The 12564-nt window shown below is 45.5% G+C and overlaps 1 protein-coding gene across 4 annotated transcripts in view; it reads left to right on the top strand.

The window, feature by feature from the left end:
• Positions 1-7495, top strand: part of SLC36A1 (solute carrier family 36 member 1) — a 65259-nt gene extending 57764 nt beyond the window's left edge. For all 4 annotated transcript variants that reach the window (XM_050793671.1, XM_050793672.1, XM_050793670.1 and 1 more), the window contains one exon: positions 3135-7495. In XM_050793671.1, the coding sequence (XP_050649628.1) occupies positions 3135-3406 (272 nt within the window). In that variant the 3' untranslated portion in view covers positions 3407-7495. The remainder of the gene's footprint in view (positions 1-3134) is intronic.
• Positions 7496-12564: the final 5069 nt, after the last annotated feature.

Below are 12564 nucleotides of genomic sequence, written 5' to 3'. Positions count from 1 at the left end.
AGAGCCTACACCCATTCCTATACCACCCTCTCCCTGGGGCTCAGTTCTCCCAACTGTTTCCTCCATGCAGTTTCCACCCCACAGTAACACCTGGCGCCATCACTGCGAGGGTGACATTAGGCAGGGAGACCCAGACCCCACAGAGAGCAAGTGTCTTGGTGTCGGTACCACAGTAGACCAGCTCTTTTGTTGAGCGTTAGATGACCTGTGATGAGAATGCTGTTTTGTCACCAGCCTACAATTTTACCTCTAATTTTCTCCATATTCAACCCTCAAGGTTTGGGAGATGTCACCAACTCTATTTCGAAGCAGCGAAGGGCTGAAAACATACTATTTTTGAGTTGCAGGGAAATTAAAAGCCTAAACTTTTTGCACACTTCTCAAAGCCTTGAGATCAGTGAAGATGTTAATGAGAATTGCCGTTATGGTTGATTAATAGAAGAAGGAAAGATGAAGACCTGCTCCAGAGTATATAACACTGTGGCAGAGGTGGATCTGAGACTCAATATCCTTGTGCCCCTTTGCTGTCAGGCTTTGAATCCCTTGTCCAATTCCACTTGACAAAGCAGAAAGAGGTCAGGGCTGATCGTGTGCTGGATTCTCCACCACGCCCTGTGGTGCGTCCCTGGGAAAGCTAGCCTGGGTATCTGCCTCCCATTTCCTCACAGACAGGATCCTGCCACTGATCCGCCAGACTCCCTGTCTCCCCTCCCTCTGCATTTCCTTGCCCATCAGGTCTGTGAGGTTATGGCCCCGGGGCTTGAGGTCCTGGATCCTGGTCCCAGCTCTGTTGCTTCCTGTCGTTTACACCCTCTGGGCCTCTCTTTCCATAGGACTGTAGTAATTTTGTGGAGTTACATACCTGTGAAACAGAGGCAGATTCACCTTCACTAGTGAGTGCTTAGCAGTGCTGTCTGCTGGGTACCACTAGACATTCTGCAGTGATGGAAATGTCCTGTGTGTGTGCTGTCCATTGCAGCAGCCACTAGGCACCAGTGGTAGTTGAGACTTTGAAATGTGGCTAGTGTGAATGAAGAACAGGATTCATTTCATTTTAATTCATTTCAATGTAAATAGCCATCCGTGGCTAGTGGCTACTGTGTTGGACAGCACAGCTCCAGGGTAGGTGTGAGGCAGGAGGCATGAATCCACTCTTTCCCTGGTGTGTGAGTCCATTTGCATTGTTATAAAGAAGCACCTGAGACTGGGTAATTTATACAGAAAAGAGGTTTATTTTGGCTCATGGCTCTGCAGGCTGTACAGGAAGTGCGATGCCAGCATCTGCTTCTGGTGAGGGCCTCAGGAAGCTTCTAATCATGGCAGAAGGCAAAGCGGGAGCAGGTCTCACATGGCAAGATAGGGAGCAAGGATAAGGGAGATACTAGGCTGTTTTAAACAACAGCTGTCTTGGGGAGGGCACCAAGTCATTCAGGAGGGATTTGCCCCCACGACTCTTCCCACCAGGCCCCACCTCTGACATTGGGGATCATATTTCAACATGAAATTTGGAGGGGACAAATATCCAAACCATATTACCTGGTAAGTCCTGGTTCCCACATGCCTCTCATCTTACTGCAGGGAGTGCTATTGTATTTTGTTTGTTTTTGTGGCTCCTCAAAAATCAACTTCAGACATTTCAGTTTAAAGTGTTTCTTACAAAATCTGGTCTTGAAATGCAATCCAATCCTTTCTTCTGGTGCTCATCCAAGGAAGCAGTGATCGATGTAGACATTGGCTGCCTTGGACTCAAACGTCCTGGCAATCTCATCAGGGTGATGCCTTCTTAGAGTGACTTGACTACATTTTTGCCTTACAAAATGAACTTAGAAGCAAACCTCTCATACAAAAGGTAACCTCTCGTAGGAATCAGTGAGGTAGTAGATAAGCTCTGGATGTCTGTATCAAGGCTGGGAGCATCCAGCTGTAGCCCAGCAGTGGGAGAGACAATCTGTGAAACTCCGTTTGATTACTGACAGGTTAGTAACTAACAGGAAGTCATGCTGTAGCAGGATGCACTTTTCATGGCCAAAAAGATGAATACTAATGACGATAACATTAACATGTAAGACCTCCCTACTGTACACCAGGCCTTTTGTGAGGCACCTGCATAACCTCATTTGACCATCATGACATCTCTATGATATAGGAGCAGTTAATAGCCCCATTTTGCCAACAAGAAAACTGGGGAATAGAAAGGTACCATACCTTCCCCAGTGTCATTCAGCTAATTAGCAGCAGAGCCAAGATCTGAACACAAGAACCTAGTTCCAGAGCCCACAACCCTCAATAAACCTGTGAAACCACTGGCCTTTGCCTGCCTGGTGGAAAGATCGGTGAGATGGGAAGCATGGGGTCAGTGGGCACTAGGATACTTGTATTCGGTGAAGCCTCCTGCTTACAGCACTGTCTGGCAGTGTTGGCAATGGCTGGTATGGCACGGAAGCTGATGGCACCTCCTGCGGCAGTGCACCATTGGTCTCCGTCAGTTCCTCCTTCCTCGCTCACCCGTGACTGAGTTTCAGATGTGAGAGGCAGTGGGTGTCCTGAGACAGAGATACGGTCATTGTGTGGGGCTTTGCCAGGGGTCAGCCTGCACATAGAACTGCTTTTTTTCACCTGTATGAAAATGCTCTGTGAAATGCGGTTTTATCACGGTGTCTTTCCAGAAAGAGGGGTTTCTTTTCCTATTTGGTTTCTTGTCAGTCAAGTAGAAATGTTTGTGTTGGAGTCTCCCTGAGTGGTAAGAAAATGAGCAGCTGCTCAGAAATGTCCACCTCCTTTTCTGCCCCCTACCCTCCCTCCTTTGGTAGAAACCAGATTGCCCTGAAACGTAATTTGGTTCCTTTTGTGCAGAAAGATGGAAGTCATGCGCTGTAGCAGGAAAAGCTGAAAGCCCAGGAACTGGAGCCAGAAGATCCAGGTTCCAGTCCCAGTTCTGCTGACCTTGCAGGGGGACGCCAGTTATTCCACGTTTCTGGGCATCTGTTTCACAGAGATTGAACTGGATAATGTCTGCGTTTTCTTAGCGCTCTCAATCCTAGAAGACGGACAGATGCTGAATTTGCTCAACAGCAGGGAGACAGACCTCTCCCAGCTCTGGGCATCTTAAACAGGCATGTCCTCTCTTTCTGCAGGCATCTTGGCCATCCTCATCCCCCGCCTGGACCTGGTCATCTCCCTGGTGGGCTCCGTGAGCAGCAGCGCCCTGGCCCTCATCATCCCACCGCTCCTGGAGGTCACCACCTTCTACTCAGAGGGCATGAGCCCCCTCACCATCTTCAAGGACGCCCTGATCAGCGTCCTGGGCTTCGTGGGCTTTGTGGTGGGGACCTATGAGGCCCTCTATGAGCTGATCCAGCCAAGCAATGCTCCCATCTTCATCAATTCCACCCGTGCCTTCATATAGGGATCTGGGTTCGTCTCTGCAGCTGCCTACCCCTGCCTCGTGTGTCCCCCGTTACCTGTCCCCAGAGCCTCAGGTATGGTCCAGGCTCTGAGGAAAATCAGGGTTGCTGTGGGAACCCCTCTGCCTGGCTCCTGGATACCCCGGGCCAGGTAACCTGAGGGCAGGGGAAAAGTGGGGTGGCAGACATGCAGAAGTGCCACTAGTGACAGGGCCGCCATCGCTCACTTGTACCTATTTACACCCAGACCTTTCCAGCTCCCCCTCATCATGCCTCCTCCTTCCTCCCTTCCTCCCCCGCTGCTGGTGCGCCTCGCCCAATTCATTCTTACTGCACAGTTCACTTTATTTAACAATTTTAGTGTCCCCCACCTCATGTTTTCACCTTTTCTGGTCTAGGCGTAGATTAAATAACTGGGAACTCCCCCTCTTTGTAAAGCTGGGCCTCTTTCTCATCTCTCTGCCAAATGTTGTATCTCAGTATTCTTCCTACTCAAGTCTCCAGGGGCTGGCTGGACCTACCTGGTCATTTGAAACAGGCCCCCCAAACTGGAGTTTTTAATCTTGACTCTCTGGCTTGCTGTGCCCCTTAAGGCAATGCGTCTCTTCCGCGGATTCCTTAAGATGGGTCACAGTACTGTATTCTTAGTTGCTTTAGCTCTTAAAACATAGGAAGTGTTGTCTAAACGGAAAATATTTATCTTTTATTTAAAATCAGATTTTTGTTTTTAGACTGTCTCTAGATCTGGGGCTATTACGAATTACTTCTTCTTCAGTAAACTTTGACTCAACTTCTCCTGCTGAAAAGAAGCTCGCTCCAGGAGATGTCTGCTGGGGTCCTCGGCACTCTTGGCTGAGGACGCAAAGGTTTTAATCAGGATCATCTAAAAATGTACCTCGGTGAGGAGGCGCAGATTTTGCCTCCTGTTGACCAGCCTGGTTTCATACTGAAAAGACATTGAAGGACTGCAGAAATGTGTGGGTGCACTGGGCTGAGGGAAGGGTGGCTGAGCGAGAGGCGTATAAAATGGGGCTGTGTGCATGCAGGCCCATGTTTCAGCCTCAGCCCCTGCCAGGTGAAAGGATCAGCAATGCTTAGTTGCCATCGTGCTGGGACGACACCCGCTCTATTGCCACGGATGAGTAGCTGAGGTCAGTGTGCACAGAGAGTTTGACATTAAGTTCATAGACTTTACAGCAGCTGGTCTGACACTACGCGCGGTGCTTGGTTGTTTACAATCAGTGGGGAATAGGGCAGAACCAGTGCCCGGCCCCACACTGCCTCTGTGGCCTAGACTTTGAAAGGAACCACTGAACACTAATTATGAGCCCTGTCTTTCCCCCAGAATGCCTCCCTGGGTTTCGCAAACAGCCTTGAGGTTGGCCCTCCTCAAGATCAGCCTTCAGATTTGGGAGCAAACTTCAGAGAAGGCAGAGAAAGATACATTGCCTTGCTGTGGACTGCCTCTTCTTTCCTCTTGGTGTACAAAGTATTTCAGAAGGCCATTGATGAATTTCCCCTCTTTAGCTGTGTGTGTGTGTGCACAGTGTGTGTGTGTGTGTGTGTGTTCCTGTGTAAGTAACAGACCAGACCCCTTGTCTCCTCTGTTCCGTCACCAGGCTCTTGCTTCACTGCAGATACAGTTCACTCTGAAAGTTGGTTGAAGGAGAGCAGCAAAAATGTATCAGGGGTTTTGCTTCTGTGTTTCACCCAAAGCTCATAAGGGCTGTGACCCAGCCACATGGCCCCAGTTTTTTCTGTCTCTTCTGTTCCAAAGCCAGGAGAGCTGACTTCCAGGTGAAGGGATGGGAAAAGTGGACTCTCATTGTAGTGACTCCCCACCTACCTAATAATTTGTTAACTTAGGAACATGCCGTCATTGTTGACTTGTTCTTCCTTAGGAGAAGGATGCTTTTCACCACCCTTTCTGTTCTGTGGTGGACTCTTAACAGGTGCTATGTGACCACGAATCTAGCTGGGAGTAGCAGAGGCCCTGTCTTCTGAAGTCTCAGGTTTAGAAGTTACCAAAGTGGGCTCGGAAACTGTCATCTCCTGGTTCCAAGTTCGGGCTCTGGCAGCCCAACCACTATCTTAGCTGTCTTCCCCAGCGGTGCTAAGAGTGGTCTCAGTGAGAAGGTAGAGGCCACCTGGAGGGCCAGACCTGTGTCCTGCCCATGTCCTCCTTGGTGGACGTTTCTGTTTACTCAGAGCTGCTAGAGGCCATCCTGCCCAGCCGGGTTCTGAGATTGGGACTGTGATGTTGGCACCTGAGGACTGGATGGGAGAATCCTGGGGGTCCCCCAGCTCTTAGCAAGATGCAGGCTATTGCTGCCTGGCTGTGAGAACACGGTATGTAGGAGAGTTGGCTGTAGCTTTAGGATTTCTGGAAGCCAATTTGGCATTGCCTGTTTGATCTCTGGCTTGTGTTCCTGCTACACTGACAGACTGATTGCGTGGCTCTTCCAGAAGACCCAGGAAGGGCGCTCCAGCTGGAGGGCCTTCCTGGCTGTGCAGGTGCACAGCTGTTAGGCATCAAGCAAAGGATCAGCCAGTCAGTAGTAGTGGGAGGAAGCCCTTCCTCCTCTTATGCAAGCAGCCCTCAGCCAGCCCAGAATCTCTTATGCAGCCCAAAGGGCTTCTTGAAACAGAGAACCCTCCCTGGTGTCCTCCCATGATAAGTAGAAATACGATCACAGAGCAACAGAGCAAAGGCTTTCAGGAGTGTGAGGCTGCATCTGCTGGAGCAAAGGGGAGCCGTGGGCTTTCCCAGCCAGATACTCTTGAGCTTTGTGACCCTGCTCCTGTCACCCCAATTGCCCCAAGCCAGAGGTAGCTTTCTCAGAGCCCCTTGGTGGTTCTCTCCTCCAAATGCTGCTGTTGGGAGCAGGCTTCCAGCTCTCAGTGGGCAGTGCACCTCCTGCTAAATGCAGACACTTGCTGGGAAGAGTGTGAGCTGGCATCTTCTGTTCACTCTGCCTAGCAGTTGTCACCATTCACAAGTGGCATTATTTATGTTGTGCTGCTGTCCAGCTGCTAAGATCCCTTCATCTGCACAAGCCCTGGCGAGATACGTGTGAATGTGTGTCATTTCACTTCAGCCGCCCTCTTCCATCTCTCCTCTGCAGCTGGATTCATTGGCTGATGCTCACTGCTCACTGTCTATCCCCAGGAAATTTATAGTTTTATCAGTAGTCTTAAAGTGTTGATCCTAAACAAATGCATTCGAAAAATCATGTTTCTTCTCTCTCATCTCTCATCTTACTTTTCTCTTCTCAGATTTCTCCCTTCCTAGAACATTATCTCTGTTTAGCACGAATGTTCACCTCATATTTTTCAGAAGTGCAAAAATCTCAATTTATGTCTGTTTACAGCTCTCTGTCCTCACTGCTCACAGCAAGGGTTTCTGTATCAGTGGATTTTATTTTGTAGCTGCTGAGATGTTAAGGCAAGCTTCAGCATCTGCCCCCATTGGGTCCACAATGCTGCTTCCTCAAAGAGAAGACACAGAGTCCAAGTGGCAGGACTTGAGGCTGGCTTCCAGTCTGCCTTAGAAGTTAATTTTCCAAAGTACATTACAGATCTCTGAGGCCATTAGGGGAAAAGGAAGGGGTGTGGTTTGTCTTTGAAATTACGGTTAATACTTTTAGACAGTAAATCCGACTGGTTGCAAGGCTATTTGCCCCAACAATATCAGCCTGTAACATTTCTTCTCTTTCCTTTGTGCCACTGAGTCATTCCCTGGCCAGAGGACATAAATGGTGCTGATAGGAGGTTATCAGAGTAAGGAAGGTAGGATATATAGGTACAGGGTGCTTGTCATTCACTGTGTTATTTGGTTTAAATCAAAGTGATTCTCGGGAAGCTATGTTCTTTCAGTGGGTAATAAAATTGGTAACTCTATTGTAAAACAATGGTGTGTGAAGAAAATCAACCAATCCGTAGGTGTTGCTAACTAGACAGTACTGTGTATGTTATGTGCCTGCGTGGATGTGGATCATGCCAGAGTTCATAGATCCTGTTTGGGGGTTTGCACATGGATCATATGTTAAGCTTTTTCTTTTCAATAAATGAATTTTATTTTTTATTTTTGAGAGGTTGCTGTCTGTGTCTTTTTTTTTCCTTTTTATATCACTCAGATCCCTTGACTAGATACTGGGTTAGATGTTTCTGGTTTATGCCACAGAGTTCATATGAGAGTGGCACAAGCAGTAGACCCTTCCATGGAATTAAGAGTTGCCCAAGAAGAAAGGGACCGGGAATTTTTTTTGTTTTTTTCTGTTAGACAATCCTCCCCTCCCTAAACCTCCTTCCGCTTCTCTTGAAGACTTGAGTAAGAATTTTCAGCCCTCTCCTTGCATAGCAGATGAGCCCATGTGACAGGTGTGATGGCCAGTTTTATATGTGTCAACTTATAATTCAGTCAAACACTAATCCAGGTGTTGCTGCAAAGGTGTTTTGTAAATGTGGTTAACGTCTATAATCAGTTGCCTTTAAGTAAAAGAGGTTTTCTCAGTATTGTGGGTGGGCCACATTCAATCAGTGTAAAGGCCTTTAGAGCAAAGCTGAGGTTTCCTTGGAGAAGAAATTCTGCCTCCAGACTGCAGCATCAGCTCCTACGGGCCTGCCCTGTGACTCGCAGACTTGCCGGCTCACACAGTCATGGGAGCCAGTTCCTTGATCTCTCTCTCTCAGTCTTTCTATGTGTATTTATATTCATATATGTGTATGTATATATGTGTGTGTGTATATATATCTCCTACTGGCTTTGTTTCTCTGAAGAAATCTGACACAATAGGTAACACTTAATTTTCTTGAAATGTGGAGATTAATTTCAGGACAGGACAATGGAAAAGATGACACTCCTTCCCTTCCCTTTTTGTCACTGAGTGGGAAGACACACTTAAGGCTTAAAATGTTTATTCTCAATACATTGGTTCCCCCCAAAAAAAATTACTTGGAATTTGTTCCCACCAGCAAGCACGCAATCAGTTCTGCAGCAAACACTAGCCAGGTGTGCTCCAATTCAATTCTGACACCACCTGCCTGGAGATGGCATCAGATCCCACAGGATGAGGGCTCAGTCCCCAAGAGTGACACCCCTCACCACCACCACCACTTCCAGTGCCAATTGCAAGTACCAGGTTGTTTACCTGTGCTTCTGACTGGCTAAAAATTATAAATCAGGGTTCCCATGACTCTGTTTTGGGGTTTGATTAATTTGCTAGAGTAGCTCATAGAACTCAGGGAAATACACTTACTTGTATAAGTTTAAAAACAGAGCCTTCAAGGAACACTCTTAAAAGTATAATATTTTACCAAGAGAGGAAGGCAGGCATATAGTCTATTTTCATTGTCATTATCATTTCTGGAACAGGAAGGTCAAAGAGATTTAGCAGCTATGCCAAGCTGCCCACCGGTAGGTAGCAGCATTGGGATACACGTGCAAGTCTTCTGGTTCCAGAACCTGAGTGCTTCCCAAGGCGCTGGCTGCGTGTCTTTGTTGCAACCTCAAGAGGGAGGTTTGCCTTGAGGAATTGTCATGAGGATTAGAGAGAATGTTGTAAAGTGCCATATGTCATAATCACAAAGGACTTATTAAACATTTTCTGAAATATTCGCTGACTTGTAGAAAACCAGGACTCCAAAGTACTTCTGCTTGTTGTTCTGGCTGTCCGTCCATGCACTGATGTCTTGTTGACTTCCTCTGTGGAGAGCACTCGATCCTCTTTTAGGTTGTCCACCTCTTGAAGTTTTTATTTCTGCTCACATTTATACCTAATGGCTGTAACCTCTTCTTCCAGAGAGCCAGGGCCCTCCGGTAAGCCCATTGCACTACTACTGGAGGCATAAACCTGAGTGACAGTGGACCCTAAGCCTGGGGCTCTTTGCTATGTAGGTTGCCTTCCTCATACTTAGCCTATTGTGGTTGTGCTGAGGAACTATGTGTGTCTTTAATGGGTATGCTTTACTAGACCCTTGGCCATTGGTCTCCTTTAAAAAAAAATGGAGTAAAATTTACATGTAATTAAATTTAGATCTACCTTTTCAAATGTACAGTTTAGTGTGTTTTGCATACAGTCATGTGACCACCATCTCAGTCAAGATACAGACCATCTCCTTTGCCCCCAGAGGGTCCCTTGTGCCCCTTTGCAATCAATCCCATCCTCACACCACTCAGTCGCTGGCAGCTACTAATCTGTTTTTTCTGTCTCCAGTTTTGTCTTTTCTAGAATGTCATATAAAACCATTACGTATGCAGCCCTTTGTGTCTGGTTTCTTTCACTTAACATAATCATGCTTTTTATATTCCTCCACGTTGTTACATGTATCCATAATTGATTCTTTTTATTGCTGAGTAGTATCCATTGCATGAGTGAACCATAATTTGTTTATCCATTCATTAGTTGATAGTCTTTGAGGCTGCTTCAAATTTTTAGCTGTTATGGCTTAGTTATTTTAATGTAAATTCCTGGTAAACAATTTAGAAACTGCCTCTTCTTTCTTCCTTAAAACTCACTTGTAACTGCTGCTAATCAGAGTATGTTATGAGGGCAACTTGAATCTGTGCACCCCAGTGGCCATTCTCAAGTTTTGGGCTCAAATATACTCTATACTTAATTATGAAAAAATTACTATTATGAATAAAGCTGCTATAAATACTCATGTACAGGTCTTTGTGTAGACCTATGTTTTTATTTCTCTTGGGTAAATACCTAGAGGTGAAATGATGGGGTTGTATGGGAAATGTGTGTTAACTTTCGGCAAATTGTTTTCCAAAGTGGCCGTTCCCTTTTGGATTCCTAATGTATAACAGTTACAGTTGCTCCATATCCTCACCAATACTTAATATTGTGGTCTTTTAAATTTTAGCCCTCTAATAGGTGTGAAGTGGCATCTCATTGCAGTTGTAATTTGCATTTCCCCAATGACTAGTGATGTTTTGCACCCCCTTACATGCTTATTGGCCTATCTTTTTAATGAAGTATTTGTTCAAATATTTTGCCTCTTAAAATTCAGTCATCTACTTCTTTTGATATGTTTTTTATTGGAAAATAATTGTAGATTTACAGGAAGAGTCAAAGGCACAGGAGGGAGGTCCAGGTCCAGAGCACCCTTCAGCTGGGCTTCCCAGTGTTAATATCTTGCATAACTGTAGTACATTATCGAAACCAGGAAATTGACATTGGCACAATCCATAGAGCTGATGCAGATTTCGTTAGTTATACAGATACTCATTTGTTTGTGTGTGTGTTTGTGTATAGCTGTATGCAGTTTTATCATGAGTAGCTTTGTATACACCACTACCATAAACTAGATACCTAACTGTATCATCACCTCAAGACTCCTTTATGCTACCCCTTTATAAATACCCACTCCCTTCAGTCCCCCACATCCCTAACCTTCCCCAGAAGCCACGAATCTGTTCTTCATCTCTATAATTTTGTTATTCATGGAATAAATAATAATAATTCAATAAATTGAATTATGCCATATGTATCTTTTTGGGGTTGGCTTCTTTCACTCAGTATAATTTCCTTGATGTTCATCTAAGTTGTTGCATTTATCAATAGTTTGTTTCTTTTTATTGTTGAGTAGGATCCCATGGTACTGATATTTAACCATTCACTCACTGAAAGAAATGTGCATAGTTTCCAGATTTGGTTATTACAAATAAAGTGCTATAAATATTTGTGCAAGTGTTCCTGCATGAAAATAAGTTTTAATTCCTCTGGGATATATGCCCAGGAGCACAACTGTTGAATTGTATGGTGATATGGTTTGGCTGTGTCCCCACTCAAATCTCATCTTGAGTTTCCACATGTTGTGGGAGGGACCCTGTGGGAGGTGATTGAATTGTGGGGGCATGTGTTTCCTGCATTGTTCTCGTGATAGTGAGTAAGCCTCACGAGGTCTGATGGTTTTAAAAAGGGGAGTCTCCCTGTACACGCTCATTCTCTTTGCCTGCCACCATCCACTTAAGATGTGACCTGCTCCTCCTCGCCCTCCACCATGATTGTGAGGCCTCCTCAGCTACGTGGAACTGTAAATCCAATTAAACCTCTTTCTTTTGTAAATTGCCCAGTCTCTGGTATATCTTTATCAGCAGCGTGAAAATGGACTAATACATATGGTGAGCCCCATTATTAGTTTTAAAAGGAACTTCTAAACCATTTTCCAGAATGACTGTACCATTTTACTACTCGAGCAACAATGTATGAGTGGTCTGTTTCCTCTGCAACTTTGCCAGCCTTTGCTGTTATCACTACTTGTGGGTTTTTGTTTGTTTGTTTGTTTTTTGAGATAGAGTCTCTGTCACCCAGGCTGGTGTGCAGTGGCACCATCTTGGCTCACTGCAACCTCCGCCTCCTGGGTTCAAGTGATTCTCCTGTCTTAGCCTCTTCAGTAGCTGGGACTACAGGTGTGTGCCACCATGCCCAGCTGATTTTTGTACTTTTAGTAGAGAGGGGGCTTTGCCATGTTGGCCAGGCTGGTCTTGAACTCCTGATCTCAGGTGATCCACTCGCCTTGGCTTCCCAACACTATTTGTTATTGTAACCATTTGTCAGATCCTGTGTTTTGTTAGATTTATACTTAAGTATTTAATTTTTTTTTGGAGCAATTATAAATGGTATTTTTTTATTCCAGTGTCTGTGTGTCCATTGGTAGTATATAGAAATACAACTGATTTATGTATTTTAATCTTGTATCCTGTGACCTTTCTGTACTCAAGAATTCTGTGAGTTTTTGGTTAGATTTCGTGCTTTTTTTTTTTTTTTTTTTTTTTTTTTTTGAGACGGAGTCTCGCTCTGTGGCCCAGGCTGGAGTGCAGTGGCATGATCTCGGCTCACTGCAAGCTCCACCTCCTGGGTTCATGCAGTTCTCCTGCCTCAGCCTCTAATTAGCCCGGCTAATTTTTTGTATTTTTAGTAGAGAGAGGGTTTCACCATGTTAGCCAGGATGGTCTCGATCTCCTGACCTCATGATCCACCCACCTCAGCCACCCAAAGTGTTGGGATTACAGGTGTGAGCCACCGTGCCTGGCCGGGATTTTCTTTTTAGACAACCACGTTATCTGCAAATAGAGATAGGTGTATTTCTTTTTTTCCAATGTGTATCTCTTTTCTTTTTTCTTTTTTTTTTTTTTTTGGCCATATTGCAA

The sequence above is a fragment of the Macaca thibetana genome, chromosome 6, assembly GCF_024542745.1.
Source record: "Macaca thibetana thibetana isolate TM-01 chromosome 6, ASM2454274v1, whole genome shotgun sequence".
NCBI lineage: Eukaryota > Metazoa > Chordata > Mammalia > Primates > Cercopithecidae > Macaca > Macaca thibetana.
This window is presented reverse-complemented; position numbering and strand designations above follow the sequence as displayed.